The 27686-nt window shown below is 43.5% G+C and overlaps 1 protein-coding gene across 2 annotated transcripts in view; it reads left to right on the forward strand.

The window, feature by feature from the left end:
• Positions 1-27686, forward strand: part of adamts18 (ADAM metallopeptidase with thrombospondin type 1 motif, 18) — a 93073-nt gene that overhangs the window by 17297 nt on the left and 48090 nt on the right. Inside the window, exons 4-12 of one of the 2 annotated variants that reach the window (XM_074666376.1) lie at positions 1249-1519; positions 3425-3639; positions 6467-6550; positions 6836-6995; positions 7876-7981; positions 9819-9956; positions 10045-10198; positions 13107-13202; positions 16361-16509. In XM_074666376.1, the coding sequence (XP_074522477.1) occupies positions 1249-1519; positions 3425-3639; positions 6467-6550; positions 6836-6995; positions 7876-7981; positions 9819-9956; positions 10045-10198; positions 13107-13202; positions 16361-16509 (1373 nt within the window). Of the gene's footprint in view, positions 1-1248; positions 1524-3424; positions 3640-6466; positions 6551-6835; positions 6996-7875; positions 7982-9818; positions 9957-10044; positions 10199-13106; positions 13203-16360; positions 16510-27686 lie in introns of both variants that reach the window. The other variant, XM_074666377.1, reaches the window with a different exon arrangement.

Consider the following 27686-nt stretch of genomic DNA (forward strand, 5'->3'; position numbering starts at 1 on the left):
CTGCAACTGTTGGGAAAACTGGTGTGTGTGTGTGTGTGTGTGTGTGTGTGTGTGTGTGTGTGTGTGTGTGTGTGTGTGTGTGTGTGTGTGTGTGTGTGTGTGTGTGTGTGTGACACATGGACTGATCCTGTTTATCTGATTTACACTGATACTCACTGATACTCACTGATACACACTGATACACACTGATTCCCAATGATACACACTGATACACACTGATACACACTGATACACACTCAAAGACTAAGACTGATACCGATGTCTGAGGAAACATTGACAGTTACATTGATACTTGTTTCAGAACAGAGTAGTGTTGGTACCTGCTGGTATCAAGGTCCAGGTCTCAGGATTGGTACTTGGTTGGGGGTGGGGTTGGAGCATGATGGTGTCTAATCAGCTGAGCGTGGATTTGAACCCCAACAAGGTGAGCAGGACTGTGATGTAAGAATGGATCTATAGTTATAACTCACTGAATGTTGTTCCACAGCTCCTTACCTGGAAAGTCAATACTTAAAAACAAATATTAAAGTGGTGAAAAAACAAGTTGAGGTGTTTTTCAGATAAATGTGAAGCTTGGTTCATTCTCTTGTCTGACTCTGGGCCAAAGCACCTGTTGATTCATGGCAAAAGAAATAGATGTAATGCAGGACTGAAACCTGAATGTAACACGCCCCAGTTTAAGGTTCTATTAAATAAATAAGCTCTATGTGCTAACTTCATGCAGCATATCCTCCCTGAGCAGCTGTTTGCTCTGGCACTGGGCACATCTGTCTAATGCTACAGGATGTGGAGGAGGGTGGAGGAGGGGCTGATCAGGGTGCATCTTGAGGTGAAGTCCTGGTGAGCCCTCCAGTTAGGCTCAGCAGGATTTGAACACTGCTCTTCAGCTGCCCTTCAGCTTTTTTTAGGAACGGATATAAAATGTCTGACAGCTGCATGCCTGCTTCATATTGATTCATGGGGAATCATCAGTGCAGAGACTAGATTTTGTAGATTAAGAAAAAGGTAACTAGCAACTTAGACATGGGCAGTCCAAAAAATATTGTTAGAGTCCTGGAGCTGTATGAAGTCAACCTTTCAGCATAACAACAAATGTGGCTCATCTGATCCAGCTCTGTGTTGCTGCAGGTAGCCCTCTCCCTGGGTAGACCTCTGCCACAGTCCTGGCTGTTTACAGATTTCAAGTTTTCACACTGATCTACACTTTGATCTCATTCTCATTGAGCCTTTTTCTCATGTGTTTTTCAGTCAGGTCTGATCCGTGTGTCTCAGGAGGAGTATTTGATTGCGCCGCTACCACAACACTTGATGGATCGACACAACTACAGCGCCCCCGATGGTCACCAGCCACACGTCATCTACAAACGCTCTGCTGAACACATGGTGCATGGGAGATCCAACAGTCCATCCAGCACGATTTCTTCTAACTCTGACAAACCTCACTTCCAGCACCATCACCACCACGAGGAGCAGCAGGGAAAGCTGCAGAGGCAACACTTCTGTGGACGCCGCAAGCAATGTATGTAAGGGAACCTTCTTTTCCTAATGCTGAACATGTGATAACTGTAGCTTCACACACGTCTGTTGCTGTCAGAAAGCTTGTTTCTCTACCATTGTTTTCAGATTCAACACACCTTTTTCTCCACCTGCTCACTGTTACTAGTTACACTTTCCAAACTGTGTCTCAGAGATGTCTGCAGGGGTTGTGATTTCTGCTCGGGTCAGCAGCTAACAGGGTCTGTCTGAAGGTGTGCACAGGTTGTGGATTATGGGTTGTGTCATTATGCCATCAAAAACAGAGAGCTGAAATCTCTGAGGACTCTGAGTAATCATCTCATCATTGGCAGTTACTTCGTACATCTCCACATAAAGAGGAGCTTTCTATATGCACTTTGGGTGGGAACTGTGGTGGGGTTGGTTGTCTCTCTGTTGTAAAGTTGGTAGGGTCGTTCCTGACTCACACAGTCCATGATGGAGTGAAAGGGGGGAATTTTACTAAGAATGGATAACTGCCAATATTTGCTCCAAGAGTTACATATTATTTGCCCACTGTGCCTGCTCCCTCTCAAGGTCTATGGCCTTGTTTCCACCAAGTGGTCCGGTATGGATCAGTACAGTTAAACGCCACTGACTGATCCTGGGACAGGTCCCCAGGTGACAGACCCATACCCTTCCAATTTTTGGTGCCCTTCTGTGGGAGTGCCAGACATTTGGATCTGACTCCAGCAGGTGGAGCTAGAAACACTGTGGTCTGTTAATTGGTCCAAAGAATCGTCACTTCCTGTGTGACAGTAGCTGCTGGAAACACAAACAGGGCTAAGCTTAGCCCTGTACCAAACCATACTGATCTAAACCAGACTACTTTGTGGAAATGGGGCTTAAGACTCCTGCTGACTGATTTAACTCCTGGGCCTTATTCTAATTAGGAATGTCCAAATCTGATACACTGAGCGAAACGGCCCTTGCTATTGCTTTTTTTCAAGGATCGGATAGCATTCAATTTCGTTACCTAATCAGGACCAACCCAGTTTTCACGTGCTTTCAGTACTGTCACGCTTTACGGCTGTTGTAAATCAAACCACGTTTCATACATGTTGTGTAAGGCTACTTCTCTTTGGAAAGCAATGATAGTAGAACAGCGTCTTGTAACATTTGTAAAGTGCTTGTTCCCCGAGGAGGTTCCAACAGCGCTCACTGTAATACAACAAATATGATTTGTCATTTACAACAGAATCACCGAAGTACGGAATTTAACAGAGACTGGTATCAGATCAGTATCAGATGGGTATCAGCAAAACATATTGTTAAAAAATCGGTATCGAGACATCCTTAATTCTGATTCAGAGGGGGAGCTGTTGTTTTGGTCTCTGGAAAGCATCGCTTCACTGTGGTAACTCTTTGACTGTCCTGTGTTTGCAGGAATGTTTCTTTAGATGATTTTGTGGGAGGTTTGAGAATTAACTGCTGAAGCACTGATGTGATCTGAAGAGCCTAAAAACGAGCTGAAACCTTAAAGAGTGTTCAGTAATGTGAAGTATGATCAAAGTATGAGTGCTGTATTGCCACCTTTTCACTTTAAAGTATTGGGTTCATGTGTCACGGAGCAGTAAGGACTGTACATCTGCAGTAAATCTTTCTCTATCCATCATGAAGATTAATGTCTGTATTAAATGTTTCTGAGCGCCTTAAACGGCCTCAACTGCCCGAAGCCACCCGACCACAGGTTCGTCTAATCTTTCCTTTCAGTGCTGAGAGGTAAGAGGCTGCAGGGAGGGAATTTCCTGTCCTTTCAACACCAGGGCTTGCTCTCTTATCACCCGGCACGAGCCAGGAAAGAGCCGTTCATCTGACCCTCAGTGCCAAGTTTTTCTGTTCACTCCTCCACCCTCTTTCTCTCCTCCCTTCCCTTTTTCTGCTCTCCTAGACGCACCCAAGCCTCCCGCTGAAGACCATTTCATCATGCCTGATGAGTTCGAGACATCTGGAGCAGAAGGTCCAGGAAGGGCAAGGAGATCACCCATAAACTCCAACAGAGTGGGGGGTCTGAATGTGGAGACGCTGGTGGTAGCTGACAGGAAGATGCTGGAGAAACACGGCAGGGACAACGTCACCACCTACGTCCTCACAGTCATGAACATGGTGAGGGAGGCAGAGGAAAATAATGAAACTAACACATGGATGGAACCTCTGTCCAGTTTCCTTATGAAGCTTGTGTTTGCGAGACAGGAGACTCTGAGGGGACAGCTATTGCAAGAGTCTTTCAGAAGATTTCTTTCAAAGCTGGAACTAGAGTCTTAATTTGGTTCTGAGGTAGTTGATCTACTCCTTGAAGCAGTCCTGCCTGGGGGGTGGTACTTTCCAGAGATAAAGGAACTATAAAGGGCTGGGTCTGCCTTTTAAGCTGAAGGTTTCTGATTGGTGACAACAGTGTTTTTATTTCCCTCCCGTTCTGTCACAATGGAGGAAGTTGGACATAATAGTGGACCACAAAAAAAGAAATTTCTGAAAAGGATCACCACTAAAATCTTAATTCATCACAGGGTGGAGTAAAAAGGTGAAGCTCTAACGAGCTGAGTAAAACTGGCACTTCAAACAAAACCAGTCCCCAGCACTGTCCCACCCACAGTACCATCTGATTAGTTACAAGCAGAGCCATCTAGCAGTCACAGACACATAAACACACTCATAGCTGAGAGGAGAAAGTTTTTGCAGAGTGGACAGACCCTAGAAAGCGGATTTATATTTTAAAGGTAAATTAAGGCAGCAGACTCTCCCAGAACTGTAAAAATACATTCAAGTCCTCTACAATCACAGCTACTAGTACTGTAACTGTGAACCAAATAACACAATGTTAACATAAGCAGCAGCTCTGCTCGCTGACAGTCCCTCCAAACATGTCCGTCAATCACTCGAAACAAGGTTGCTGATATTAATGATATAGAAATTGTCCATGATAGTATTAGTAGAGAAAAACCTAGTGAATTCCATAAACGTAGGTTCCCATCTCGGCAGATTGCTGAACAGTTCTTGGTGTAGCGCTGTAAAAAGAAATGAGTTGAAATGTAAGACCATTGTTGATATTTTCATTTATGAACACTCAGCACACAACGGCAATGGAAAACAGATGCAAAATGATATACACTGCCTAACTGAACACAGGAAAGGACTGCTAGCAAAAGTCTGCTAGCTTAATGCTAACGTCAATGGAAAATCACGTTGACAGGCTAACGCAGTTAGCATCAAGATTATCTTACTGTCTATTACTTATTTAAGATTTCAAAGGCAAACAAAAACACTCCTACTATAAAAAAATGATAAGAAATGTTGTTTCTCTGTCTGCTCTTTGGAGGCCCTTGATGGCCTGAACAGTCATGTGAAAACTTAACAGAATAATATTGCAAATTATTACATGCCTACAAACAGCAGCACAAACTCAATTCCGTCCACTTTTATTGCAGTAACACTGACATTTTGGAAAACTTAATTTACTTTAGAAAACTTTAGCCATTTATTTTTTCAAGGTTTCATTGAACTTTACCAAACATGCTGCTGAGCCTGGGGGCTGTTAAATAAACATATGTTTAAAGGCGTTTGAATGAAGTAAAGTGTTGGAGTTTGTATTTTTCAAATTATTGACACCAATATTTTTACTTTTATTGCAAATAAATATTGGCTCCAAAAATTGGTTATCGCCCTGTTTGACTAATAATTATCGGTAATGGCATCTGCCCTGATAAAAACATATTCCATTCCTAATCATTAACCAAACCAGTACTGCCATCTGCTGATAAGAAACTGAACCAGAGACTCTCCAGATAAAGAGAACACTGAGGATGGACAGGTAAGACTGACACAGAGAGCTGAGCTTTAGGCCCAGAGACTAATGCTACTTGGCAGAGGAAACTTCAGAAACCAGACCAGGTGCAGGGAAGATACAGGGTGCTTACAAAACACAGTGGAACACTGGAAACACTGGAAACTAGGGGGCCGTTTACACGACAACGGTTTTAGGGTGAAACGCAAAAGTTTTGTTGCGTTTCAGCTTCATGTTTACACGGAAACTGCCTTTCAGCTGACCTAAAACGCAAACTTTTGAAAACGGCCTACAGAGTGGATTTTTTGTGAAACTCTCCCGACACTGTTGCCGTGTAAACAGTAAGCCGGCGTTTTCAGTGGAAACGCTGATGTCACAATCTACCTCGCACGCACGCATACAACAGTACAACAGTACCATTGTTACGATAGTCACGAACTTCCATGTTGTGCTTGTGCTGCTTAATCTGCTGAATCTATGACTGTCTTTAACAAAATGTGCATCAGTTGCTCCACTTAGCATTCACCAATACACCAGATGACTGGCTCAACTCTACTTCTCCCAAAAGAGATCTCCCAAAAGTGGCTTCTCGACAAGATAGTTATAGCACCACCTACAGGCCTGGCATGCTTACTACAGCGTTTTCAGTCCATCAGGATTTTCGTGTAAATGCAGGTTTTTTTTACTGTGTTTTCATTGCGTTTCAGCGTTTTCAGATGAAACGTCGTGTAAACGGGGCCTAGGAGTAACCTGTCACTTCCTCTGGAGGTGATATAATGAGTCAGCACTGGGAGCTGGAGCTCAGAAGGATTTATAAGCTTCCCCCACCTGCAGCTTTCCTTTTCGTTGGTGACTGTAGCCCCGCCCCCGTTCCCAGACATAATCTGTGCTTTGCTCTGACCCAGCAAAGAGTTGGTGCTTTCTAAGCATCAGTTTTGAGCACCTGAAGCCAGAGCTTTGTCAGTGGGAACAAAAAGAGCCAGTGATAAGTCAGCCACTGGCCTGGAACTAGGAGAAGTACCAGTTCAGTCTAAAAGTGATACCAGGGAGCTCATGTGCTAGTTTGTCCTCAAGAAAACTCTGAACCAATATTTGATCAGATTAGACATGAGTTTGTTGCCCTCACTGAGACGCTCTCTGTCTCTTCTTTAGGTTTCCAGCCTCTTCAAAGACGGCACCATTGGGTCAGACATCAACATTGTGGTTGTTAGCTTGTTGCTGCTGGAGCAGGACCCGGTGAGTGAACACACTTGAACTACAAACACCTTCAAGTCATTCTTCAACCAAAGTTCCTGTTTGTTTGAGTAATACTTGAGTTATTACTGAGCCAATGACATAAATACCAACACTGACACCTCTCAACACATTTGGTACCAGTATGATTCAAACAGACCTTGCAGATGCAGATTTGGGTTTTTCAAGCTGAGACCTAAAAACGAGTCCAGGGCCTTAGGGGTCAAGCTGCTTTAGAAAACATGAAACCTTCTGATGGTTTGTGGGTTTCTCTCCTCTCACCTCCAGCTGGGTCTGAACATCAATCACCACGCAGACCAGTCCCTCAACAGCTTCTGTCAGTGGCAGTCCGGTCTGGTGGGGAAAGGCGGTAAACGGCACGACCATGCGGTGCTGCTCACGGGGCTGGACATCTGTTCCTGGAAGAACGAGCCCTGTGACACCCTGGGTAAGGAAGTGTGCAGGGAGCAATAACAAGCTGAACCTTTGTTGTCTCAGTAACGTGAAGAAAGAGGCAGCTGGAGAATGTTTCTGGAGAGCAATGACAAGGTTTGGGTTTGGAGCTGTCAGCTGTGATGGCCCCTCATTGACAGCGCCCCCTGCCTGTCAGGAAGACTGTGGACTTTGAAGAAGTGCAGCCAGGGTGACGGGTTGGTGAGAAAGATCCCTCAGGTGTCCACATGGTTAAAGCCTGTGAGGTAGGGATGGGTACCTTTCACATTTAAAACCATAAAGTACCGATGCCCACTACCGGTATCAGTGCTCAACGGTTCCAACTTTTGGTACTTTTGTGTGTGTGTGTTTCTGTAGGAATGAATATTAATTTGTTGAACAATAAAATCTCTTTTTTTCATTTTAATATATTTATTCTTCAATATATCACCTTGCACAAGGATGAGTTTAGATACTTAAACATGGTCAACAAACATACTGGATGCAAGAGACGGAATTCAGTTGGTACCTATAAAAGTACCTAATTTGGTACCCATCCCTACTGTGAGGAAACTTTGTCTGATTGTGAAACTGGAAACATCAAATTCATTCATGACGAAAAACGGGGCCTGAGAGACCAGTCAGCTGGTTTGTCTGAGAGGGAAAAACTGTGGCTCCTGAAGTTCACCTGCACTAGTTGAAAAATCCTTTCATTCATGTACACAATTTGCTGATGTGAATGAATAATTCTGGTGGTCTGCCAGCTCTCAAACAATGGTCACAGTTACAGTGAAGGTAAAACTAGATTTATGTTCCAGATTGAGTTTGAGCGCTGCCAATACATTATAATTTATGTTACAGTGTGTTATCTCTCCTCTGCTCATCTGTCTGTGCAGGTTTCGCTCCCATCAGTGGAATGTGCAGCAAGTACAGGAGTTGCACCATTAACGAGGACACGGGCCTGGGACTGGCTTTCACTATCGCTCACGAATCTGGACACAAGTATGTTAAGGACTGATTCGATCACTGGAACTTGAAACATTGTCAGACTTATGATGTTGTGAAGTGATTGGTAGTGTCTCAGCCAGGCACTGAGTAGAGTTAATGTGATCAGGTTTAACAAATACAACTAGTGTAATGCAGTGGCGAGCCGTGGCCCCAGCCACTGGGCCTTCAGTAGGACCATGGGACCACACGTGGCAATAAACAATCAAACAAAGAAATAAAAACAATAGCCAGAATCATGTGACATGGAAGTTCAGTATATTTATAGTTTTGCAGGATTACAAATTTATCATGTGCCTGAACACTGCAATACCTAACACAATTTCAAACAATTGATAAATTAAAATATAAAATTAAAAAAAAATCAAAATAAAATCAATCACTATGCTCACAATGGGCCTCATTCACGAACAGTGTGTACGCACAAATTTGTGCTTAAATAGTGCGTACCTTTTGTGATATACTGTTTACTCTCCCAGTGTCTCCTCCTCATCTGCCTTGCAATAATGTACTCCATCTTTTTAGATCACGTTAAAAATAAAGACTAAAATAGAGGAATATGGGAAATAACAGGTACATTCAGAGTACCACACATTTATTTTCTCTCTTTTTTCTCTGTCTTTTTTCTCCTTTTTTTTATTTGAATTTAATGAAATGAGAGAAACCACATATATACTCAGTACCAGATGTAAAGGCTGTTTATTGTTTAATTGTAAGATGTGCATCAAACTTCCAGCTGCCGTCAGGTTAACTTTCCATTATGACAAACAGCTTTAATCTGACATCAGATGTGACGGGACAGTTAATATAGATATAAATGTATATGCTGGTTCAGATGGTTACATTAAATAGTGATTGCTGTGATTGTTTATTGCATTAAAATGTGCCTGACACTCTGGAAACCTGCCTCTGAGGCTTTGTTAACATGTTCGCACATGTGCGCCTGTCACCAAATTACAGCTGCGGAGGATGCACTCCGCCCTGCGCCGAGGTGAGACCAGGTTGGAGCTGGCGTGCTTTCAGCGCAATTTCAAGCTTTTCTTGAAAAAACAGCCTTGAAAACGGAGTTTCAAGTAATCCAGCAACCACAAAGTCTTCTCTGTTACTTTCTGCCATTTCTCTTCATGTTCTGCCAACTAGATTTTCTCTTTTCTCCTCACTCACTCACAGCTACAGTTAGGCGCTTATCCATTAAGTATTCACGAATCCCCGGAAGATGACAGGAAATGATCCCGCCCACAACTTAACTAAATATGATTGGCTTAGACGGCTGTCATTGTCAAATTGTGTCCACATTCGCTTGAGTTACACAGGCATTCGCTACAGTTACTGAAGGCCCTGCCTGCAAGAAGGTGTCACTGATTTACCCAGATACCATTAAAAGGAAAATTGTGATTGGTCCATTTTCCATTTAGTTATGTTAACCCACTGTTTGCCAGGACAAGTTTATAAAAATAATATAAAACTCATTGCTATGATTTCAGTGAGTAAAATAAGTAAATAAAAACAAAATAAAACAAAATAATTATTTTGGAGTACAAAAATTCTTTCAATATTTTTATTAGGCCTTCACTGAATACCTTGAAGGCCCAGAGGGTTCCCCTCTGGTGTAATGAGAGCAGTACAGTGGTCCATCACCTCATCTTCTCTGTGAGGCGTCATGAGGACTTAGAGTAGCAAACCGAGGGCCAGGGTTCACGTTTCTTCATAGACCTCTGTGCAGTTTGGAAACATCTACAACTTCTTCTTTTAGTAGAAAGTGAAACAAAGACGACAGCTGGAGCTCAAATGCTCCTTAATTTGATTGTTTTCTTTTCCTTGTTTTTCCCTTCAGTTTTGGGATGATCCACGATGGCGAGGGAAACCCGTGTCGCAAGACTGAAGGCAACATCATGTCCCCGACTCTGGCTGGAAACAACGGGGTCTTCTTCTGGTCCACCTGCAGCAGGCAGTACCTGAGCCGCTTCCTTGGGTAGGCCTCAGCGCTGACCGCAGCGGTTGATGTGATGTGTTGAGTCACTGCTGTCTGCGGCTGACTCTGCTGCTCTGCTGTGTTTCAGAACAGCCCAGGCTTCCTGTCTGGTGGACGAGCCCAAGCAGATCGGTCAGTACAAGTACCCTGAACAGCTCCCCGGGCAGCTCTATGACGCAGACACGCAGTGCAAGTGGCAGTTTGGCTCCAAGGCTAAGCTGTGCAGCCTGGACTTTGTCAAGGTGAGACAGAGACCGGGTCTGAGCACAGACAGTATCTGCATCATGTTTCTGGACTTAATGAAGATCACTTTACAGCTGTCACTGAACATGACCATGATCGCATGGTCCTGGTTCAGTCACTGGACAATTTTTTTTTTCTTTTTTGTAGGAAGTATTGTGTCATTCAATCATCCATCCATCTTAACCGCTTATTCTATTCAGGGTTGCGGGTGGCTGGAGCCTATCCCAGCTGTCATTGGGCGAGAGGCGGGGTACACACTGGACTGGTCGCCAGTCAATCACAGGGCTGATACAGAGACAGACAACCATTCACACACACACTCACACCTAGGGACAATTTAGAGTGATCAATTGACCTGGTGAGAATGTTATTGGACTGTGGGAGGAAGCCAGACAGAACCCACGCATGCATGGGGAGAACATGCTAACTCCACACAGAAAGGCCCACCGCCAAGCTTGGATTTGAACCAGTGACCTTCTTGCTGTGAGGCTGTGCAGCTCCTCATTCAGTCATGCTTTTGTGAAATTTATTTTACACATTAATGAATGAGTGAATGAAGGAATGACGGGGCAGACAGGGTCAGCAGGACACCACCCCAGGGTGGAGGTTTTGTCGACTACCTCTTATAACCCAGACACCTACTGCTAAAATTTAAACTGAGCACAAAATGAAGCAGGTCTGTGTTTGATAGATAATTTCATTTGTTGTTATGATGCTTCTTTGTGAAGAAACGGTCTCCAGGGTGTTGTCTTCTTGAGACACAGACTTCCCACCCTGTCTTTGACCCCCCCTACTCTTTAGAGATGGTCCCAGGGCTCACTCCAAATAACCCTGTAACTTGGTTTTGTGGAACACCAGCTCCAAGTTGCCCTATCACACGGGCCTTATCCAGGTCAGTCAAACATGGCACGCTGATTCCTGGGGTGGAAATTTACCAACCCTTGCAGCGAGGCCCATTCCATAAGCTGACTATCAGGTGTAGATCAGGAACCTGAATGTCTGAACCGGGTGTCAGAATCCGCAGGAGCAGGAACCATAAGGAGGACCCAGTTGCATATTAAACAAACATGTCTTAAAGTGATACTCCGGGGTGGAACAAGTTGGGTCCTATCACAAGGTTTAGGGCAGAAATGACCCCTACAGCAGTGTTTTTGTGCAGCAGAAGCCCAGAGCGCTCACACCAAACACCCCCTCCCTGCTCCTCTGCCGGTTTCCTCTGCACTCAGATGGGGCCATATTTTACTTGACCAAAAACACAAATAAACGGACTCCCACCGAAAAAATCTGATATTGGTCTGCATTCACGCTTTATTTAGAGAATTTTCAGTGTGTTACTTTCACACAAAAACACAGCTAAATAAGGCTCTAGTTCTCATCATGTCGTAAAATGGCACTACCTCCGCTGCAGAGCCACAGCTGGTTACGAGGCTCTCACCGCTTACTGTAACAGTCCGTGCGCGAGGCATGCCGGATATAAACAAATGCAGGTAGTCCCAGATACCCTGCTATGTGTGGACATGGCCTGAGAAGCACACACATGGTTTCCCACCTTGTCCAAAGGCAGAGGAGTGCTGGACTCCTTTCCACTGACTGATGTCAGATGACACATCAGGCTGTGCCTGGGAATTATTTGTACTACACCACACTTTACAAATAGAGCTATAAACGGGGAGAGATTGCTTCATCTGAATCTGTGTTTATACAAAGACCCCAACACAAAGCAGATGAATAGACCTGGATCTGCTTGGACCCCAGCAGTCCTGTGTGGGTTTTTTTCATGTCCCCTTTTGCTTCAACAGAGCCTTAGTGGATGAGCCCCAAGTAATGAGCTGCAGCACACAGATTATACAGGGACCAGGGGGCTTCATGATGCACGGCTTAATTGGCACTTTATTCATTAGCATGATCTTTGAATGAGAACCTCTAACCCCACGTTTGACCCTGCATCAGAAAGCGTTCCAGCTCTGAATGCTAACAGTCACCCTGAAGCCCTGTGCTGTGAGCCTGATTCATATGTAAATCTGAGGAAAATAGCTCAGGTCCTCTGCTCGGGGTTGGGGTTGGTGGGAAATGGTGTATATGATGGATTAGCAGCCGTGACGTGGTCCAACTCATTCAGGACTTCTTTAAATCCTGACCCACCGTGCCTCCCTAACACAAGATCAAATGCTGCATCTGCATGTCTTGGAGCTGTGTTCCCACAGTGGGTGGTAAATGAACCCACACACTGATCAACTGTGGATTCAGAGCTGCTTTCTCACACCACCCTGCTCCCTGACCTCCTGCTGGGCTGGTGGAGGAAAACCTTCACATGCTGCTGTAACTGTTAGCCACCTGCTCAGCATCATGGAGGATGAACAGCACAAAGACTCTCTCTCTCACACACACACACACACACACACACACCCAGTGATAACTCCTCGCTCTGCTCTCTGCCTGGTTGCCAGTTGCAGCTGGGCGGGTTGCCAGACTCTGCCGCCTGTCTTTCGACCCCGGCTCTCCCTCTGTGCTCACTCTCTCGCTCTGTCTCGGCTCTGTTGGGTCAGCTGACACATACAATTATAGCCCCTTTCATTAAAGAAGTAAGTTGATGAGGTTTGACACGCGGGCTTTATCCCCGGCGGTCGGGCTGGTGGGGGATGATCCAGCAGCGTGATGGTGGTCCTGGCATGGAGCAGGTGCTGCTGGGTAAAGAGAGGAGGAAGAGGAGAGTGGGTGTCAGCTCAGGTTCATGAGGGAAGCTATGATGGTAGAAAACAGCTACCTGAGAGAAACCAATTCTGTGTGTGTGTGTGTGTGTCTGTGTGTGTGTGTGTGTCTGTGTGTGTGTGTGTGTGTGTGTGTGTGTGTGTGTGTGTGTGTCTGTGTGTGTGTGTGTGTGTGTGTGTGTGTGTGTTTTATTGACAGGACATCTGCAAGTCTCTTTGGTGTCACCGCACAGGGCATCGGTGTGAGACCAAGTTCATGCCGGCAGCAGAGGGCACCAGCTGTGGTCCTGACATGGTGAGGAAACTTCTTCTTCTTCTTCTTCTTCCTGTGACCCCTGACGGCAGTCTGTCCTCAAACTTTACCAAGTGATGAGTCGTGATAAGGGGGATGTGTTTATTTATGCATGTAAAAGAACAGTGTTAGTGCTATCTGTTTGCATGGATTCCTAGATGTTTCTCATGAGTTTCACACTGAGGCTCAGGTGTAAAGCCTTTTTCATAGCTCTGTACTGACCCTACACTACAGAGGCTGACCCACCTCTGAGGACTACTGCTGTACAGACACGAACTGAACTTAGCTGTTTAACCAGTTTGCTAATCAATTGAATTGAATTAATTAATAACTAATTAATTAATTAAAAGATAGCAAGGCTGTTGTTCTATGGACTAGATCAGAAGACCAAGCTCGACTCTAGGAGTGAAGGAGACAATGAACACGTCCTTGGATTTTTAGACACCATATATTGAAAAGTGCACAAGTGTAAAACCCAGTTATCGACAGATTTCAATCTTGAATGGCCATTCCAACACTATATATATATATATATATATATATATATATATATATATATATATATATATATATATATATATATATATATATATATATATATATATTTACAATCATTCTTTTAAACCTGAGTTGATTTCAAGAAATTCATGAATTCAAAGTTGTCACCAAAAAAACAAAAGACAAGTCACATCGCCTGGAATAAAAACAAAAGACAAAATAAATCTTCAGGCAGAACAGCTTTAAAAAATTGTCCAGTTGGGAAAGGCAAAGGTCCAATCATTGGGCTTTGTTTGTGTGTAGATACTCGGCCGTTATTATGGAAAAAAGGGGGAAATAACTTGTAAAACCAAAAAGGAGCGGCTTCTTAAAGAAGCCTCCTACCAGCCCGACCAGAGCAGTGGAGGTCCAGCTGATCAGTTCTTCAGGCTTTGCAACCGGCTAAGGTCATTAACTCGCCATCATCTGGCCAATTCCATGATTCATTGGACTCTCCGAATTCCGTTATGACACTCTTCGGCTCTGGTAGTTGGCTCCTTTACAAACAATTCTCCTTGTGTTTCCCCAAAACACCAGCAGCACGCTGCAGCTCAGGCTGAATGAAAAGGGTGAACGCTCTGCGTGATGACGTATATGACGTTTCATGTGATGACGTGTACGACATTCGGCGTGATGACGTAGCGAGTTTCGTTCAAGGAAAAAGGGATAAATTGATTTTTCTACCCGGGTTACAGCTGCTTGGTGGAAACAGGGCTTTAGATACATTTAGGAGGAGGTGCACATCAGAAGGTGAGCGTTTGCTTCAGCATGTAGAGACTAATGCACACCTCCCACAATAAACAGCACACTTCATCCCTGGTTATGAAGAGCTTCACACTGGAAATGGCCATGAGCTGAACTTTAGGAATCTTCTGGACATTTTTCAGAGTCTGATTCCTTTGTCAGACCATAGCACTGTTCACAAAGACAGGAAACTTTCCCACCTCACCTCTTTGTGTGACCTCAGTCTGACTTTATGCTGCCGCTCTCATCATGAGATTTCTGCGTGAAATCAGGTTGAGGTGATGCGTGGGTGCAGAAGGTCAGAGTCAGGGAGAGCAACCTGCAAATGGCACTGATGAACAGGGTCACTCGGCGCTGTGTGCCTGGTCTCTGCTGCTGCTGTGTCTGTGCTGTGTGAGAGCCTTATACATTAAACCAGGTACACAGCAAATACTGATGACAAAGAAAATCTGATTTTAAGTCCAAAATGTCTGATTCGACTTCCTTTATGCATGTTTACCCGACAAGTCCAGAAAAATGTCTGATTTCAAGATAAAAAAAAGGAGTCCTGAAAGTAAAAAGAGTAGCCAAATTAAAACTGTGGCCAACTCTTGTTTTCATCAGTTAGGGCGGTGGGGAAAGGCAAATCTTTTCTGTCCAGGCAGCACTTTGAAACAGTAATCCATTTTGATTTCATCCCATCTGAATCACTGTAAGAAGCTTTTTGTCGGAGTAAGTCAGTCTGTGCTCTCTGAACTGCAGCTGGTTCAGAACGCTGCTGCACGACTTTTAACCAGTATGTGTAAAAATGGAGCACATCAGTCTGGTCCTGGCTTCACTTCACTGGCTGCCTGTGACTTTCAGAGCTGATTTTAAAATTCTTACATTTGTTTTTAAATGTTTTAATGGTCTTGCCCCACCTTACCTTTTTGAGCTTCTTTAGCCCTACACACCCTCTCAGTCCCTCAGGTCAGCCAGCCGCTCCTGCAGGTACCAAGGTCCAGGAAGAAGCTCAGAGGGGACAGGGCTTTCTGTAGTGCAGGTCCTTGATGTGTAACTATCTTCCCCTGGACATCAGAGAAACCCCTTCAGACCCCTTGAAACACATCCTAAAACCCTTTGATTTATTTTATTTTTGGATCTTTTTTTTTTTTTTTTTTTTTTTGCCTGATCGTATTCCCTTTCATTTGCTTTTTTTGCTTTTAGTTGTTTTTAATTTGTTTTCTTTTATTTGTGTCTTTTTTTCTAATCTGTTTTTTATCATTTTATCTTTACCTGTACAACACTTTGTTTACAGCTGTAGTTGTTTTTAAAAGTGCTTTATGAATAAAGTTGGTATGGTATGGCAAAAGAAAAAAGAAAAAAAACTGCTGATGTAGGAGAAATGCTTGCTTAATAAGACATTACTCATATTTGAACAAACTAAACTTTCTGGACTTGTCAGATAAATATGATGACCTTTTTTCCTGATTATATAAAACATAAAGATGAGCTTGGATCTCACTTGTTCCTGATGACTTCACTGAATGAACACTGTGGGTGGTCAGGATAAAGAGCTGGGATATCCCAGCATGTAGCAGAGTGATGTTACAGAGTTAAATAGTCTAGAAGCTGCTCCATCACAGAGCTGGACACAGGATGGACAAACCTCTCCCCACGTCATGTCATATTTAGGAAGATGGAGGTGACGATGTGTGTGAGTGAGGGTCTGGCTTGAATCAGGCTGGGTGTATGTGTGTGTGTGTGTTTTGACTCTAGCTGTTGACTCGGGGGTCACCAGGTGTAGTGCTGGGCGTCTGTCCAAACCAGAAGTCTGATCCAGAGACCCGGCCCACGGCTCAAATCACTGATGGGGAAGCTGTTTCAGTCTGATTTCCTTTTTCTTTTCTTCTTTCCCCCAGTGGTGTCGAAGGGGTCAGTGTGTTAAATATGGAGAGCACGGTCCACGGGCGGTCCACGGCCAATGGTCCTCGTGGTCTCAGTGGTCAGACTGCTCCAGAACCTGTGGGGGAGGCGTGATGTACAGGGAGCGCTCCTGCAGCAGCCCAAGGTAAACAGACCTGTGTGAACTTGTGAAAACACGTATGGATCTGACTCATCACCTCCTCTTTATCCCTGATAAGGAGCCAAAGGCAATAAAACCTGATTCTGATTCTGATTCTGAAGAACTGACAGAGTGATTGATGCAACTGCTTCACTCCGAACATCAGAGCTCAGTTTGGAGACAGAGAGACGATCTCCAAAAGCTGCATGGCTAAATATCTTTCCTTTCTGAACACCTGAACACACTGTCTGCCAGGGAGCTGTCAGCACACACACACATCATACATGCACACTCCTACACACACACACATGCTGATAAAGCCTTCCATCAGTCAGGCGCACAGTCCAGACTACAGACAGTCTCTCCCCATGCTCCAGACGAGGAGGAGAGCCTCTTAATAGCTCTCTGAACGCTGTCCCCCTTTGCTGCTCACTCACACAAACATAATCCTCCAGAACTCTGCAGACCCAGATCCCACTGAGCTCAGCCTGCTATCAGCAAACTGCTCAGTGCATGCCATCACAGGAGTCCAAGAGATCCTCACTGTAAATACGGTGTGTCATAACACAGTGTGAATGACCTGATTTATTGTTGTATCAGGCTGGTATGGTGGAGGTTTGACAGTTTAGTTTAAGTCATATTTTAGTCATCAGAAACCTTTTAGACTTACCGTGCGTTCACACCAAAAGAGGCAAAAGAGGCAAAAGAGGTAAAAGTGGCAAGCAAGCCAGAGAAAGTGGACAGCAGCCAAAGCGGCTAAATATTTTAGCCGCTTTGGCCGCTCGTCATTTAAAGGAGCTGCACAGCGCACTTCTGCACAGCGGCAGCTGCTTGCTGTTGTTCAACTTCAGTTTAGAGCATAACACGAACATAATATAAGCATAGCATGAACATAATGTAAGATCACATTTACATGAATCGATACCCGATACTTTTGACAGACTTTGGTTGGTACCTGTAAAAGTACCTAATTTGGTACCCATCTCTAGTCTCGAGCGGATTGACAGGCAGGAAGCAATTTACGAAGGAGATGATATTGATTTATCCACGACATCAAACTTTTACAGTTTTGAAATATACTAAAATTCTGTGGTGGTAATGAGCGCCCATTTGTGCATTTGCACAGTGTGTGTGTGTGTGTGTTTTCTATAATCCTAAAGAAAAATACCCAGGAGCCAGACTCAATGTTAATCTTTGAATCAGTAAATCAAACCCCTGCACAGCCCGTGCATATTTCCTGTTCCAAAATAAATCACAACCAAAATAAAACAATAATCTCAATGTTCATAAAACCAAAATCATGAAAAAGTTCCCAACTAACAAAAAAAATACAAGCTCTCCTTTTTCACACTATTTTAAACTGTCCTATAATCCTGTTTTTCCGGTCCTCTTAAGTCCGTAAAACAAAACGACGTTGATCTACAAGAAACGAAATAAATCCTCAAGGAAGAAAAAAGGTAGCCCAAAACACGCAATTGAAAACCAGGTTACCGGCATCTGTTCAGATCCTGGCGCACAGTCCAGTACTAAGCCATCCACAGAAGGATCCAGAAGGATCCAGCGGGAGACTGTTTGGTAATTAAAGTAACCTGCACCCCCCAAATCTTAGATCGTTACTGAAAAAAGTTAGTCTGGAGCCCTGGTGTCATCTCATTCAGATGAAGCAAGAAATGATAGCATGCTAGGCTAGGCTACGTCTTTGCCACAGACTACACTTTACTTCGCTATTTTCTGCTATTACTGCACTTATTTAATCTACCACCTCCACAACACGATTTTTTTGTTGTTGGTCGTGGTAGCTAAAAAGGCGGACAGTAAAAAGAATAGGATGTGCCCGAACACAGTTTATGAGCTTTTCTGCATCCAAGACGGAACTAGGAACCGAAGTTACGTGCGTTGTTCCTTAGGGCCCGCTCAGTTGAAGGACATCTCTACTCTGATTGGTTGCCACCGTTTGCCGTTGAACTGTGTCATAGCTAATTACCATAAAGCTGACCGATCCTCAACTTCTCATCTGGTGTCCCTTTTGATGCTTTAGCCACTTTAGCCGCTGAGGGCGCTCATGACGCTTTAGCCGCTCAGGACGCTCAGTACGCCTGGCTCTCATTGAAAATGAATGAACCTCTGGTGTGCTTGCCGCTTTTGCCTCTTTTGCCTCCTTTGGTGTGAACACACAGTTAGTCTAGTCGACTAAATATCAGCAGATTTTTGTCAGATACAATGTCAACAACCTAACTGTTGTAAAGTTGTATTTATTAGTATAAATTCTCCTGTGTAACTGCTGCTGCTAGGGAGCGACAGACAGAGAGGTTTACCTGTTCAGTTATGTGGTTATTATTTTATGTCATAGCCTTCATCAACAATAACTAACACTGGCTTTGACTGTAGTTCCCTACCCATAAGGCATTGGAACGGTATTTAAAATACTGGTACACATCCTAACAGTTAACTAGCTTTGTCGCCTTGGTGCTTAGCATTTGGCTGCTAAAGGTAAAGAAAGGTAAAGCGAGTGGGCTCTCCCCTTAGTTCCTGTTGCTCTTTGACTTTAATATTTGATAGTTTAACAATTTTCCTGGTTAAGTCTCCAGACCTCTGTGAGGGAAGATTCAGCTGCTCTTTTATCTCTGGATATTTCATTTAGTAGGGGAGGGAAAAAGTAGGCTGGTTGGTAGAGTTTGATTTCTTTTTATAGTTTCACTGAGTCCTGACTTTGTACCTTTCTGAACAAACAGCTGACAGTAACTTGAAGGTTGTCTCATGTTTTCCTTTGGGAAGGAAAACCCTGTAGCTCACTTCATCCCAACAACAATCATTTCTGTAGCGTGCAGTACAGAAAACCAAAGGTTTGTTTAGTTAAGGGAAAATGTATCACACATTCAGAAATCTTTCTCATGTTTCTTTCTTTGGATGATCTTTGGCTCTGTGAGGACCAAAGACCTGATCCTTTAAAGGACTGCTCAGGTTTTGTGCAAACTCTGAGTAATTCACAGAGCCCACAGAAAGCCTGACATGCTCTGCAAAGATGAAGAACTTTCTGGAGGAGTCTGCACATCCAGTCCACACTGGAGTCTGTACCTGAACGTTTGGTCTGCTTCAAAGTCCTCTCTGTGGTCTGACAGCTTCATCAGGACGTCTCTAACAGCCAGACAGACATTGATGTGGTTGTTTGGTCCGTCACAGCTGACTCGTCTCTTAAGCCCTGTGAGGGATCAAAGACCAAAACCTGTTCAGAGGCAGACCGGCCCTCATATGATACACATTATACACCATGACTGGCAGAGCATAAAGAGCCCTTTAAAGCAGGCTACCTGTCAGCTTCATTTATCATCCCTGTGCCACTTAGGAGCGCTTTGTAGCAGCGCCTGGGCCGGGCTGTGAAACGCTGAGTTATGGGGTCAGTGGGACACGGAGGGGATGGAGCGATGGCAAGGGCTGAATCATAAATCCATGAGTGCCGAGTCATGATTTACATACCCTGAGCCTGTTGGTTTTTGTAAAGTGAGGATGGTTAAATAAAGCATTTCATTGTCTTCACTCAGCATCTCAAACACAGAGTCTGACCCTTAAAGGGACCTCAGGGTGGGTTCATAGAGTCCCTGTTTTCACGAGTTCAGTCACAAACAGACTCAGAGTAATCCCGCCTGCAGCGTGTACCCCAAGTCACGTTTTGTTCCCTGAGTCATGACATTCAGAGTGTCTGTCCCCAGTAATCTCTGGGATTATTTTGGCAGCTTTTAATCTGAAGAGAACAAGAAGGATTAGCCTGAATCTCACTGCTTGTCTTTAGAGTCCTCTTTACCCCAAACCGAGCCTTCTTGACCGTCTGCTCTGTCCACAAAGACTAAAACGATATGATTTCAGTCAAAGGCTTGCAAAGACCTGAGCATGGATCATCATTAGATCATCAGTGATCCTAAAATAACTTCTACATATGAACCATGGTGGAGTGACGCCAAGGTTCTCTGTCTTATTTTCAGTTTAATTGTCTGATTAGATGTAAATACGAGTCAAATTTACCTGACGAGTCCAGAAAAATGTCTGGTTTATTAAAAGATGCAATATTAAAGGACAAAAATCATACCTGAGTTACTTATTGAGTGTAATAAAAAAATCTGCAAATTGGGTAAGAAACATAACTAAGCATCAACCTCCTCCAGTATTAAACGCTGATCAAAAGGAAGTGCTGCAGTAATGTGCGTAACATTTGTACTCGGAAGTCGGGATTTATGTCAAGGTTTCCAATTTGGCAACTGGAACGCTTTTAACTCAACGTCCCTCCCACTCCCCACTTTCCACGTCTGATGTAAATTGAAGACAGCATTACTCCAGAGTCCTCCTGAGGCTAGCTGCAGAAACATGGAGTTAGATCAGTTTCATAATAAATAAATGCACACAGCAGGATTCACAACTGTATACTGGGATTGATACATAAATGTCTCTCAACTCACAAATATTTTTCAAAGTTCACGAATTTATTTCTGATGCACACACAAAGAAACCGCTCGTCGTTTGTGAACATTGCTGTATTTGTGTGTGAATCTTTTTGAGACTCCCTTGACGTGTCTCGATCCACACATTTTTTCAACAGGAAAGTATCTGTCAAGAACATATCCCGCATTGGGTGGGATGTACTTTTCAGCCAATCATATGAACGCGTTCGTACAGCTTGACCGACACATTGGACTGAGAGAATCATTTAATCTCTAACGCTGGATGCCAACCGCCGTAAAACCAGAAGAAGAAGAGAACCACTCGAAATCGGCATCCAAATGGACATGTCGTCAGCACAGCAAAGTGTAAGTCCAACATTATCTGAATTTTCTTTGCTTTCCTAAGTTTCTCAGAGACTTGTAGAAATGTGTAAAATGTGCAACTACCGTCAGTGCTAGCGGGGCGACCAGTGCTATCAGGGCTAACACTGTCCACCAACAGCAGTGCTATCGGGACTGACACTGTATCCACCAACCTGTGGTTATTCATCGTGTTCTCATATGGACTCCACACAGTGAATGAATCCAAATAATGTCAATTGGCCAGGCCATTTATACATCCATGGGCAAAGCCCCCTTGTATAAGCTGCTAGCTGACACTATAATAGCTGGCTTGCTCATATCTCTAGATACAGTTAAACTGTGTAACCATATGCACATTTCATACATTTCTCTAAGTCTCCGAGCAAAACTCACAACTTGGGAAAGCAAAGAAAACCCAGATAATGTTGGATTTACACTTTGCTGTGCTGACGCCATGTCCACTTGGATGCCGACTACGAATGGTTTTCTCTCTCAGTCCAACGTATCGGTATCAAAAGGATTCACACACAAATGCAGTGATGTTCACAAATGATGAGCGGTTTGTGAATGCAGATTCAAAAGTTTGTGAATAAATATCACAATGTACTTATTCATTTTAAACGAAAATTGCAAATTATTTTAAATATAGACATTTTTGGATTTCCATTAGAAATACATAAATCAAGTAATATTTGTGTGTGTATTAGAAATACATTTGTGAACTTTGAAAAATATTTGTGAGTTGAGAGACATTTATCCAAGTATACATTTGTGAATCCTTCTGTGTGCATTTATTTATTATGAGACTGATCTAACTCCATACAGAAACACCTGAAGCTGAAAAAGATCTGAATCTATCCTGAAGACCCGCCTGCCATGTATACGTCCAGCCAGAAAAAAAAAAAAAAAAAACTTTACAACATTGAAAACATACTTACAGCCTGGTACATAAAACAGCTTTGGTCTAAAACACTAATTTCTCTATCAGCACTGTTTTTTTTTTTTTTTTAAAATCTAACTCAGCGGCTTCAAAGATTTTAGGCTTGTTTGCAGCTGTTAGAAAGGAAGCTCCAAGCCTGCATCATATTCACCATGGCCCTCTGCCAATGATTGGCTTTATTACTCTGCACAAGGAACAGACTGGTGACTTAACGGAGAATTATGTTTTAAACGGTTTGCGGTCCTGACTCAAACTAAGGTTGAGTTCTGCTTTTCCAACATGGCCCCTGATAATAAGAGGCTTCAAAACTCTGTATCAGGAACAAAGTGATGATTAAAACTCAATTCATATTTCCCAAAAATTGACGAGAACATTTTCTTTCTTCTTTCATTGGATGGCCTTGCTATCTTGTGGCCTGGAGTCTCACGCACACTGTCGTAATGATTTTTAGCGAGGTGTGTGTTTGTTTTGGAGCTAAATTGGATCAAACAAATTTTCTTTGTACAAGAAAACTTTTAACTGGATACAACGCACCAAGGTAAGGTTTTTATCAGTACGGTTATGTGGTGCTATGGTATGAAAAATGAAATCAAGCAAACATTGTAGTAGCTGGCTATATGTCCTGCTATCGTCAGCACGGTACTCTGTACGTGTGACAAGAAGTAAACACTGTAGGTTTGCCCGGTGCTCTGAGACATGTCTGTAATGTGTAATGTTAGTGAATCCTGGTCATGTCCTTCCAGTCATCTACCAATCAGAGCTAACATAACCTCACTCTTCATTTTATTGATAGACTCTCAAGTTTGAACAGACCACTGCAGAATAACTGTGGGTTGGAATGATTATTAGCACAAACAGTTTAGCCTCTGTGTTAGCCTTCAGCTTGCCCTATCACTCTCCTGTTTATCTTTCTTTTGCTCTTTTGTCCTTTTTCTGTCCGACAGTTAGGCTCCAGTGTCCACCATTACTACAAAATTAATCACAGAAATGGTTTTCAGCAGAGACCTAGATGTGACAATTAAAAAAAACCTGTAACCAGTAATAATGGTGCTGATAATCTCATTTTAATGAGTGGATGTCAATTAGGTATATATCTAGAAGGAAGACTTTCAGTCTAACAAGGCAGTTTGTACTGGAAATAAGACACAAACACTTATTTAGATTTCAGTTTTTTCAGTGTGGGTTTGATGTGGTGATGTTTTAAAGCCTGCAGCTAAAAGTTTGTCAGACGTGTCAAAGTAATAAAGACAGTGAGCAGAGGAGAGGAGGAACCAGTGAATCTTCATTATAAAGTTGTGCTCAGCATTTAGCTGCAGTGAGCGGTGACATGATGCATGCACACATCCCCTCACAGATCGGTCAGACAGACAGTCTGCTGAATGTCCTGCATCAGATCTGAACAGTGTCCTCCTTACACGCAGCTTCCTCAGGGTAATGTCAGGACATGTTCATGACACCAGCGCAGACATGTAGCTGTGTATGACATGTGTCTGAATTCAGAGTTTATTGAGAGCAAATCATGTGTTTCATTTGCTTAATAATTCCATGACACATCCATTAAAACCTACCCCCTTCCTGAGACCAGCTTCTACAGTATCTCCTCTTCTGGCTTAAAGAGGTCTGTGCATCAGCTGATTAAAGCCTGCTCCTCGAGGACTCAGTCCAAGGCAGAAAATGAATCTCTTCTTCTCTCTTTCCTTCCTTCCTCCCCTCTTCCACCTCCCATTCACTCCTCCATCCCCCTGCAGACCACCTGCCAGATCAAACACAGTCAACCTAATCCCCACCAACAAGCCGGGGAGATTAGGTTCACAATCTTGACCTGCTTTTTGTAGGGAGTGTATTTTGTCACACACTTGATCTAAAAGGAGTGAGGGAGTTTGATGAGGAGCAGCGGTTTGATGAGATCGAGCCGTACAGGCTGTAAAGGTGCCTCACAGGGTTAAAGGCATTCAGCAGAATAAGGATCCGCACAGAGGGGGGGAGAAGGGAGCGGGTGAATCAAGGCAAAGACAAGACGAGACACGGTGACCTCTGACCTACATTAGTCTCAGCTTCTGTCGCCGGGTAGATTTACTCGCCCTCTGGGACGTTTAAGCATCCTTAAGCGGCCTGGAGGCTGCGCTGGAGTCTGGGTTTTAGGTAAAGTAGAAGGATGACTGAAAGCAAAGTGAAAAGTTGTCATCTCTGGTTTCTGGAAGGAGATTTAAGGTTCGGATGATGCTGGAAACTCCCTGGAGTGGAGGAGACAAAGAAATCAGGAGTGTTGTAAAACTCAAGGCCAGCCCGTCTATAATCCACAGATTGAATGTAGTCCCCTCCCTCTGAGTACAAAAGGTCCTCTGATCAGATCCTCCACTGACTTCTGAGGCGTACCCCACCGGCCCGCTGTAAGCATGTTACCATATGGGCTACATGTGTCTGCTGCTAAGTCCTAATAGGATCAGGACTGACAGGAGAGGCAGGATCAGCAGCGAGCAGGTTTACACACACACTTACACACTCACACCTTGAATGGAGCTCCCTGATTGTTGGCAGCTCCATCAGCGAGTGTGGCTCAGTCCATGTCTGAATGAGGAGCTGGACAGCTCAGTGAGAGGAATCTGCAGCCAGGCGTCAGGGATGTTGTGCTTCTGATCAAGGCTGACGTTTGTTTCATGCAGACGTTTTCATCACTGATGCATCGCTGAAAGAAGGATTTCAGAGAAATGTGCTTCACGTTGCTGTGCCCCTGCAGTGTCTACGGTTTCCATTAAGCTCTCCTTGTTCCTCTCCCAGAAGCTTTCAGTGCAGTGTAATGCTCAGAGACTTGTTTTTTATTACAAATATTTGATCAGCATGATTCCCCCTCTGTGTGTGCGCGCATGTGTTTATGTGTGTGTGTGTGTGTGTGTGTTAATGTGTGTGTGTGTGTGTGTGTGTTTGAGAGCCTCTTTGGTAAATAGCTGAAGTCAATTTTCTCTGCTGGTGGTGGTGTCAGACAGCCTGTTATTGGTTTAGACGGCCTATGAAGTCAGACATTTCCTCCTCTGACGTTAGTGAACATGAAGACTCTGCCTGTTTTGCTCCAATGTGTGGGGTTTGTTCATTGTGTTAAAAAGAGCCCACATTTTTTTTTTCTTATCCAGATGTTGAAGTTGTAGTGATGCTGTTTTTTAGACTATGGAAATATGTGACACTGTATTTTAACACTTCTAACCTCACAACCTGCTGCTGTAAAAACTTGGAACTGGATCAGGGATGAGGTGTAACAGTGGACTGTGTTTAAAGAGGACATATCATGCTGATGTCTGATTTAATACTTATATATAATATAATATATTAAATTTGAAAACAAGACCTTTCACCCCCTGAATTTTCAAAAAATGAGACATTGTATTTTTTTCTGATATCTTAGAAGGAGATTTGATGCCTCTGAAAATAGGTCATTGCTAGTTGGCCGCGAGATTTCAAACATTGTGACGACACAAGGATCCTTTCTTTTTATTGGAGTAATCTGATAAAGCAGCTCCTCCTCTGTGATGTCAGTTAGTCATACGTCGTAATACTTTTGAGACTGTGATATTTGCATGCTTGTTCTGACATGCACTGTGAACCTGGACCACAATAATGCTTCGGTAATAACATAGTGATGAACTGAGGGTAGAGGTGATCTTTAGACTACACTTTCAGCATGATGGATAAAACAGAGAAAAGTGAAGGAGCAGGATGGAGCCCTGTTATAGAAATAGTTTATTGGTGAAGTCTGCCTATATTTCCACGTATAAACTATACATGTTACAGTACCGCTTTGACTCACCACACTGAAGCGTCCTGAGATGATCTGTGTCCAGGTGGATTTTCTTCCTCCTGGGCTGCAGAACCGTCTGGGTCTGACTCGGGGTCCACTACAAAAGGACGTATCCTACACTCTGCCATTTTATTAGTGCTATCAATGCCTTACAGTGAAGTTTTGGCAAACAGCAAACTCGCTCGGTCTGCTCCATTCAATATGTCGATTTTGTAAATACTGCCATGCTGCAAAAACTGCCCCCTGGCTCTACCCCCTCCGCCCCTCTGATAGAACTGACCAATCAGAGCACAAAGGGCTGTGACGTTGCAAGGTTACAGGAGGTCATTCTGGAAACGGAGCGTTTCAACAAGATCTTCAGAATGGCCTAAAATGAGGATATTGAGAACGCTATTGTGGGGCAATGAAGGATCTAAATGACTTGTACTGAGGGCAGAAATGCTTTACAGGCATCCTAGTCTGGCATAGTGAAAAGGAGAAACAAGCATGATTTGTCCCCTTTACGTAATGTTTCCTCTGTTCATTCAGAATTGTAACCATTGCAGAATTGCTCTTCCTCGTCCTCAAGGACAGATGAACAATCTTTTAGTTTCACAGATGATAGAGTTGAAAGTCACCCTTGCAGAAGAGATCTAGATCTCAATGGGTTTTATCTGGTTAAAAAAAGGTTAAACAAAATAAAAACACATCAGCAACACACCAACAGCACACCTTTGAGCAGCCTGATGCTAAGCTGGGCCTGTATGCATGACCAGTCATTAGCAAGGAAAATGGACCATTTGTTCTTACAGCAATAAAAAAAAATGGATTGGCGGGATGGATGATCCAGGTTAACAGGCAAAAAAAGCATTAAGTTTAATAGAAGTATACCCCACCATTACAGGCCCTTACGGCAGCGCTGTTCAGCTGTTCAGCTGTTCAAAGGAAGACATTGCGCAATGTGTTTGAGACTAAATATACAAAGACAGTGGACAATCCTTTGGAAAAGACAGCAAACTTAGATTTGGGGGACACAACATTTTTTCAGTGAACAGATGAGATAAGGGAGACAATCGAAGTCTGAAACCAGCAAGACTCGCTGCCATCAGTTTTAAGTTAAGCTAGCGTCTTTGCTTTTATAAGTCTGGGTCCTTCAAGATGTGTGTGGTGAAATGTCGGAGTTGATAAACTGCTTTAAAAGTTATTCATGGAGGTACTGGGGCACTGCTGTGGTGCCTTTTCCACAAAGCAGGTTTGATTTTATCATAGAGGTTTTCTACTGTGCACTCAGAAACACAACACACAGTTACTCCATTGAAGGTCAACAAACTTTCTCTTTCTCTTTGTTTACATGATCGACTCACTGATAACAGCTGTTTGTGTATTCTTGTAAAGAAATCTCTATTTCTTCCTCTTAAAAATGTTTTTCATGATCTTCTCTCAGTCACACCGTGACCGTTCGTCAGGGTTTTCACTGTTTATGAGTGGTAGACATGCACAGTTTTAGTTTGTTTGATGTGGTTTTCCTGGAGGTTCCCCTTTATTATGACGTAATCTGCACCTGGGTCTCTTTCACGGTGTAATTTGTTAACTGAACGATTATTTTCAGTCCTGCATGTGACTAATGCTGCAGCCAAACGGGCCATTCCATAACAGAACGTTAGGACTAATGGTCCTGTTT

The sequence above is a fragment of the Halichoeres trimaculatus genome, unplaced genomic scaffold, assembly GCF_033239565.1.
Source record: "Halichoeres trimaculatus isolate MK-OKI-2021-1 unplaced genomic scaffold, fHalTri1.1 fHalTri1_scaffold_3, whole genome shotgun sequence".
Lineage (NCBI taxonomy): Eukaryota > Metazoa > Chordata > Actinopteri > Labriformes > Labridae > Halichoeres > Halichoeres trimaculatus.